Below are 8142 nucleotides of genomic sequence, written 5' to 3'. Positions count from 1 at the left end.
GGACATGGGTGTTGGCAGGTGGACCCACACCCCCAGCCTGTGTCTGTCTGTCCCTAGTGGGGCAGGGCTCTGGGGAGGGGAGGGTCTAGGACACACGGGTGAGGGCGTCTGCCCAGGGGAGTCAGGCTGGTGTCATGGTAGCATCTGCAGCTTGGTGGCTGAAAGGTGGTAGATATAAAGCAGGACAAACTGTTTAATAAACAGGAACCCAAAGGTAGGAACAGAGCAGATGAAACGAGGGGTCTTCATGTGGGGAGAATCTGGGAGGTCTATTTTAGGTCTGTTCCAAGGGGCTCATGACTTTAGTAGTTTTTTGCCTGAGTCTGACAGCTCACATGCAGGTGGACTAAAGTCTTGTCTGGGGAGATGGTGTCGGAGTTGGGACTAGGACTAGAGAGCTGGGTCAGGGCAGAGAGTAGCTCCCAGACATTAACTCTTCACCCCTTTGACCTGACCCTGGGCCCATATATATTCACGTTTAGCACAGGAGCCTTTGTGACTTGAGTCCCTGTCGGTCAGAGCTCACAGTTCATGAGCATGGCTCCAGCAGGTTTCCTGTCATGAAATCAATAACGGCATTTATTATAACTGCAATTAAAGTAATCACCACTGAATATACATCCATTATTGAACCCATCAATTTTTTGTGTTAAAATGATCGTTAACTATTGACTTCAAGCACATTTTGTGTTGGAAGAAGAAGGTGTGTTGTAACATACAGTTGTGACTACAACTGATGTTTGAAACGTATTTAACTGGTTCACTTATGGGAAGAGAGACAGGAGAGACACTGAGCTGCTCAGCACCCTCAGCTGCCCCTGCCGTCTCCGTGCTCCTGTGTCTGTGGGGCTGGGCTTGAACCCGGGTCAGGAGCTCAGTGAGACCGCACGTCCTCAGGGGAGACCCACCCAGCCTGGGAAACCCTGGGTGCCCGCTAGCTCTGAGGCCTGGGCAGCCTGCAGGGACGGCTGGGAGGGGCATCTCATGGACGGTGGGCCCTGCTCCTTCTGAGCCCCAGGCCGGCAGGGTGGGGGCGCCACCGTCTGATGCTCCACAGGAGAGGGCGCGAGGGGATGTGGCAGCGTGGCTCCTCTGCCTCTTTACCGGCCCCGAAGGTGGTTTCCTGCCCACGTGTCCTCGGGAAATGTGGCTTGGCCCGGTGGCTATCCCACGGAAGAGTGTGGTTCTAGAAACGTCCCTGGCCTTCCCCACTCAGCAGTCTCCCCCCACGGCTCAGGGAAGCGGAGCCCAATCTCTGGAGATGCGGAAACTGCTCTTCAGTGTCTGCGCAGCACGCTATCAAGCCGCACTGCAAGGTGCATGATGGCAGCTTGTAACGTGCCGAACGCAGACACGGCCACGCAGAGGGGCAGGCCTGCCCGCGCTGTCCCAGCCCACCGCCCTCACGGGCCACGGCTCCTCTCCATCAGCTCAGACCCAGGCGTAGCTGAGTGACACGTGACTGACCTCCAGTCATGACCTTTGTTCTCAGGCACCTTGTGCTGCTGTCGGCAAAGCCGTCACTGGCGCCCGGTTGCCCCGAGAGACCCTGATGGTGGCCTGGTGGCTTTGCTACTTCCTTGTTCACAGAGACCCTGTCGGTAAACAGAAACTGCATGGCCCTCTCCCCAGGTGGACACCTCTGGCCTCTTCTCTGGCATAGCGGCCGGCACCATGTAAGACGCAAGACGCAAGTGGAGAGTCCCACCTCCTCCACCCTGACCTCAGAGGGAGCCGTCCCGGCCCTGATGCTGGGCACATGTCACCCTGCTGGGGGACACTCTTCAAAAAGGGACTCGGCCCCTCCTCACCCACCCTGCCATGAGGGGGCTGAGCCTTAGTCCCCGGCGCTGAGCCCGCACCCTCCCCGGCCACGAGTCACAGTTCTGGACCCGGGGCCGCAAGGCTCCCTTTCACGTCCTGCAGGAAGTGCCCGGGACACGGCGTCTCTTCCCCTCTCCTCTCTGGGATTCGCCCGGCACCTGCATGGGGGAGACAGTCCTTCCAGGACGCTGGGGGCAAAGGCTGCAGGCAGCTGGCCAGAGGACAGAGAGCACCCACCACACCCCAGGGGCCATTGGCCAGTGCGGAGCCCTTTGTCCTGCTGGGACACCCCTCCATCCACTACCCTTCTTCTGCATGTCATCTGCCCACCCAGCACTTACTCATCATCCCTCAACCCACCCACTCACCACCCCTTCACCTGTCCGCCACCCGTCATCCATCCATCATCCACCATCCGTCCATCCATCCATCCATCCATCCATTTATCCCCTGATCACCCATCAACCCATCATCTATGCATCCATCCTTCCATCATCCTTCACTGCCAATTCATCCATCCACCCATCCATCGTCCATCTATGCATCCATCCATCCACTATCAATTCATCCATCCACCTGTCTTCCATCCACCATCCATCCATCCATCCATCCTCCATTCATCATCAACCCATCCATCCACTATCAATTCCTCCATCCACCTGTCCTCCATCCAACATCCACCCATCCATACACTATCAATTCATCCACCCACCATCCATCCATTTACCCCTTGATCATTCATTAACCCATAACCCATCCATCCATCTGCACTTCTTCATTTCTACACTCATGTCTTCTTTTTTTATATACTTTTTCTTGTCTTTATTTATTTGATAGAGACAGAAATCAAGGAGGAAAGGGAGATAGAGAGGGAGAGAGACAGAGACACCTGCAGCCCTGCTTCACTACTCACAAAGCTTTCACCTTTCAGATGGGGACCGAGGGCTTGAACCCAAGCCCTTGCACATTGTAATGTGCGCTCAACCAGGTGCACCACCGCCCAGGCCCTTACACTCATGTCTTCATTAGCTAATTCCATTCAGCTGTGCTCATGAAACACCCATCCATCCATCCATCCGTCTTCAGTATATCATCTACCTATTTACCCATCATCCATCCATCCATCCATCCATCCATCCATCCATCCCAAGCATTAATGATAATCCACCCACCCATCCACCCACCCATCCATCATCCATCGGCCATCCATTGTGGGACTATGTGAGAGCTTGGTAGAGCTTAGGGAAGCTCCCCCCATCCTTGGATGGAGGTCTGGAAAAACACCCCACTTGTTAGCCTCTCTCCTGATAGAGATGAGCCAAGAGGGAAAAGTCTCCCAGACTCAGTTTCTCCTTGTTAGTCTCTCAAGCTCACAGAAAGCCTACAGGCCTCTCACACTCAGTTTCCCCTGCTAGCAGGCCACATGGCTGCCTGCTTTAAGTTCACACATCCGCTTCACCTTTTGATGACAAAGGAGAACACACCCTATCACACACTCCTAACACCAGGCAGTGAAAGGCCCCCCAAATCTTATTTCCTGGTGCCCTTTGATGTCCTTAATTTACATCAATCCTTGTTCTTCCTTCTCTATCTCACCTTACTGGTTTAACCAGTAAGTGATCATCCCACTTCCGGTTATCTTGTCCATCTCCAAAAATCTCTCCCTTTACTCTGTCTGAACTGGAAGACGCTTTGAAGACGGTTAAACCGGGAACAGCTGCTGGCTATGATAACATCACCCCAGAACTCATTCTTAACCTGGGCCCGGCGGCAAAGAAGTGGCTTGCTTCATTCCTGTCCCACATCTTGGAATCTGAGTCTATGCCCAAAGTTTGGTGTCGTGCGAAGATTATAGCGGTTTTAAAACCAAAGAAAGACCCAACACTGGCCGCCAGCTGTAAACCAATTTCTCTCCTCTCTGTGTGTTACAAACTCCTTGAGAGACTGCTTCTGTCACGTATTTCTCATCTTACAGAGAAATTCCTATCACCCGCCAAGGCTGGTTTCCACCCAGGAAGATCTACCTGCGAACAACCCCTGGCCCTCTCAACTTACATTGAAAATGGATTCCAGAAGAATTTAAAGACGGGTGCTATCTTTGTTGATCTCACAGCAGCCTATGACACGGTCTGGCATCGTGGTCTCCTAGTCAAGATCTCAAGATGCCTGCCCCCATGGGTGGCCAACACTATATCGTTTCTTCTCCAAAACAGAAGATTCCGGGTACATCTGGGTGACAAGTCTAGCAGATGGAGACTTGTCTCAAGTGGCCTCCCCCAGGGCTCTGTTCTGGCTCCTACGCTATTTAATATTTACATCAATGACCTCCCAGAAACTTCTTCAAGGAAGTTCATCTACGCCGATGACATCTGCTGTGCAACTCAGGCATCCAAGTTCGACATCCTCGAGGAAACACTCACGAAAGTCATGTCTCTGATATCTGATGACTGTAAAAAATGGCGACTAATCCCTAGCACTGCAAAAACGGTATCATCTGTTTTCCATCTACACCATGCCTCGGCCTCGCGTGAGCTTAACGTGCAGCTTGACGATACGAGAATCCGGCATGAAGCCCAGCCAGTCTATCTTGGCGTTACTCTCGATCGCACCCTGTCATTTCACGAACATCTCATAAAAACTGCAGCAAAGGTGGGCGCGAGGAATAACATCATTGCAAGACTGGCCAGCTCCTCATGGGGCGCGAGCGATTCCACACTACGATCATCATCTCTGGCATTATGCTATTCCTCTGCAGAATACTGTGCCCCAGGATGGTTCCGTAGCCCCCATGTCCACTCGGTTGATTCCAAATTATATTCCTCCATGAGGATAATTTCTGGAACCATCCGTTCCACCCCGGTTCCATGGCTGCCAGTTCTTAGCAACATCGCCCCACCAGATATTCGTCGGGATGCGGCATCAACTAAGTTCATTTCCCACGTCTACGCTCGACCGGACCTGCCAATATACGCGGATATCTTTGCCCACCCTGTCCAACGCTTGACGTCTCGTCACCCAATCTGGTCCCCTACGCCTACACTGAACTTCTCTGTTCCAGACTCTTGGAAACAGAGCTGGCAGTCAGCTGAGGTAAAGAACAAACACCTCATCACAGACCCCTGCAAGCGTCAACCCGGCTTTGACCTAGCACGTTATGATTGGGCCCTCCTCCATCGCTATACAACAGGCCATGGCCAGTGCGCCGCTATGCTCCATCGCTGGGGAGCCAGAGATGACCCGAACTGCCCCTGCGGCTACAGACAGACTATGATCCACATAGTCAATGACTGCCACCTCTCCGGATTCAAAGGAGGTCTCGAAACTTTACATCAGGCTCAACCTGACGCTGTTGACTGGCTACGGAAGAAGGGCAAACGCTAGAAGAAAAGGTTTAACCCCTATGCTTCTCTCAAATGCCTTTGGATAATTAAATGCCTGTATTTTGTTCCTTGTTTAACTTTCTATATTAACCCAAACCCACCTTCCAATAAATGAGTGTTTGTACCAGAATACTCCCCGAGTCCTCTTTTCAGTTTGCTGATGAGACAGAGCTGGAAGGAAAGTCGGACACACAGGATGAGAGTGGAGAATTTATTTTGTACCCAGATGCTCCTGGGACCTACACATTTGGTTCTAATCACACAGGTGGCCTGCGACACCTGACTGCTCAGCACAAAGCTCCTTGGGGGGGTGGGCAGTGAAGGCAGCAGCTCTGAAAAGCAGCAGGGCTGAGGGGTACAGGAGGGGCCAGGCCTAGTGCCAGTCTTTTGGGTGGCAAGGGTGGGGGGAGAATGCCACCCAGGGGTTGGGGGAAGGGCTCCACAGGATACTCAGCCCTGGAGAGGAGCTAGAGAAGGTGTCAACATCATACCAACCAGGAGGAGTTCACATCTTCAGAAGCTCAGATCTTGCACTGGCAGCAAACAGGGACACAGCAGCTGGACTGACAGCAGCAGGGCTTACAGCAGCTGGACTGACAGCAGCAGGGCTTACAGCAGCTGGACTGACAGCAGCAGGGCTTACAGCAGCTGGACTCACAGCAGCAGGGCTTACAGCAGCTGGACTGACAGCAGCAGGGCTGACAGCAGCTGGACTGACAGCAGCAGGGTTTACAGCAGCTGGACTGACAGCTGCAGGGCTTACAGCAGCTGGACTGACAGCTGCAGGGCTTACAGCAGCTGGACTGACAGCTGCAGGGCTGACAGCAGCTGGACTGACAGCAGCCACAAGAGCCACAGCCCCCCTTGCAGCCCCCACAGGACCCACAGGACCCACAGGAGCCCTTGCAGCCCCCCTTGCAGCCCCCACAGGACCCACAGGAGCCCTTGCAGCCCCCCTTGCAACCCCCACAGGACCCACAGGACCCACAGGAGCCCTTGCAGCCCCCCTTGCAGCCCCCACAGGACCCACAGGAGCCCTTGCAGCCCCCGTTGCAGCCCCCACAGGACCCACAGGAGCCCTTGCAGCCCCCCTTGCAGCCCCCACAGCTGGAGCCACAGCTGGAGCAGGAGCAGGCTGGCACACAGCAGCACACGGGCACACAGCAGCTGGAGCCACAGCCCCCACAGCTGGAGCCACAGCCTCCGGAACAGCCAGAGCAGCTCATGGTCGTGGTGGGTTGAGGTGAGGAGGTGAGAGGAGCAGGTGAGAGGGCGGTGGGTGTGGAGCTGGGGGGCGGGCGGGGCCTCTATATACCTGGCAGGGCAGCCGGGCTCACTTCCCTGTTGCTATTTCTGTTGTATCCTAAGGGAAGTCTTCTGTGTCACCTCCAGTCACCTGGTCCCACCTTCAGCACCCGTGCTCTGTCCTGCAGCAGTGCTCCCCACTGAGCCCCCTGAGGGGGAGTCCTGTGCCCGCTGACCCCGCACACTGACGAGACTTTAGTGCCAGCGCACGTGCTGTCCACGTCTCCAGGGTGGCACCAGCTGCTGTGTCTCCTCAGAGCCAGATGCTCCTTGGCTTTGGTCCTCTCCCCCAAGATGGTGTCGCCGGTCCAGTGGTTGTGATGTCTGTCTGGTGACTTCCCCGCACCTTGGGCACCTGAGGACCCTGGTACCTGACCCTCAGCACGCCCAGGCGTATCTCCAAGACACTGCATGGAGCACACAGGTCCCTCTGACCCCTGGGGATACCTGGGCCAGTCCCCACCTGGCGGCCATGACAGTGGCCACATGAGTGAGTCTCCCAGCCCCCAGCCTCACTCCACGGGGAGGAATTGCGGTGGGCTTTGGCTGTCACTGCGCCCCCAGGTGGACAGGCTTCTCGTCCATTAAGGAAGACACTTAGGAATGGAGTCCATGGGGCATACAGAAGATTTTATTTATTTACTTATTTTGCCTCCAGGGTTATTGCTGGAGCTCTGTGCCTGCACTACGAATCCACCACTCCTGGAGGCCATTTTCCCCAATTTTTGTTGCCCTTGTTGTTATTGCTGTTTTCATGTTGTTGGGTAGGAGAGACATGGAGAGAGGAGGGGAAGATAGAGGAGTGAAAGACAGACACCTGCAGACCTGCTTCACCACCTGTGAAGGGACTCCTCTGTAGGTGGGGAGCCTGGGGCTAGAACTGGGATCCTTATGCCGGTCCTTACACCAGTCTTTACACTTTGCGCCACGTGTGCTTAACCTGGTGTGCTACGGCCCAGCTGGGCAGTGTGCACCTGGCGGAGCGCTCACATTCCAGGGCTCAAGGACCCGGGTTTGAGCCCCTGGTCCCCACCTGCAGGGGGAACTTCACAAGTGGTGAGGCAGGGCTGCCAGTGGTGTTGTTCTATCTCTCTCCTTTATTTCCTCCTTTCCTTTCGATTTCTCTCTGTCTCTGTCCAGGAGCAAATAAATAAAACATTTTTTTAAAAGATTAAAAAGGGGGCAGCCTGCCACCCCACACATGGGAGGGTCTGGAGGCCCACATGTGACCCCAGTGCTCCAGCCTGCATCCCCTCACCGACCAGGGGTCCTTTTTATAAAGAAGTCACAAAACAAAGAAAAAGAACAGCCCAGTAAGAAGTGGGCAGAAGATGTAAATAGACGGTTCTCCAAAGAAGAGAGACGCACGGCCCACAAACGTGTAGAAATGCTCCATCCCCTCATCACCCGAGAACGCGGATTAAACCACGCTGTACTCTACCCCACACCTGCGAGAACGGGCTCCATCAGTAAGACGAGAGAAGGTCAGCGTCGGAGAGGATGTTGAGAGAGAGGAGCTCCCCCACCCTGCTGGAGGGGTGCAGACCGGGGCAGCCACTCTGGAGAACAGCCTGGAGAGTCCTTCAACAGACGCAGACGGAAATGCCACGGGCTCAGCAATCCCACCGCCAGG

The 8142-nt window shown here is 54.8% G+C and overlaps 1 protein-coding gene across 1 annotated transcript; it reads right to left on the bottom strand.

Moving 5' to 3' along the window:
- Positions 1-5401: 5401 nt before the first annotated feature.
- LOC132533939 (keratin-associated protein 5-4-like) lies at positions 5402-6497 on the bottom strand. The gene has a single exon (XM_060177319.1). It carries the CDS (start codon positions 6428-6430, stop codon positions 5726-5728), a length of 705 nt encoding a protein of 234 aa, XP_060033302.1. The 5' UTR covers positions 6431-6497; the 3' UTR covers positions 5402-5725.
- Positions 6498-8142: the final 1645 nt, after the last annotated feature.

This window comes from Erinaceus europaeus, chromosome 17 (assembly GCF_950295315.1).
Source record: "Erinaceus europaeus chromosome 17, mEriEur2.1, whole genome shotgun sequence".
Classification (NCBI taxonomy): Eukaryota; Metazoa; Chordata; class Mammalia; order Eulipotyphla; family Erinaceidae; genus Erinaceus; species Erinaceus europaeus.
The sequence above is the reverse complement of the archived record's forward strand: the minus strand, read 5'-3'. Positions and strand labels throughout refer to the sequence as shown.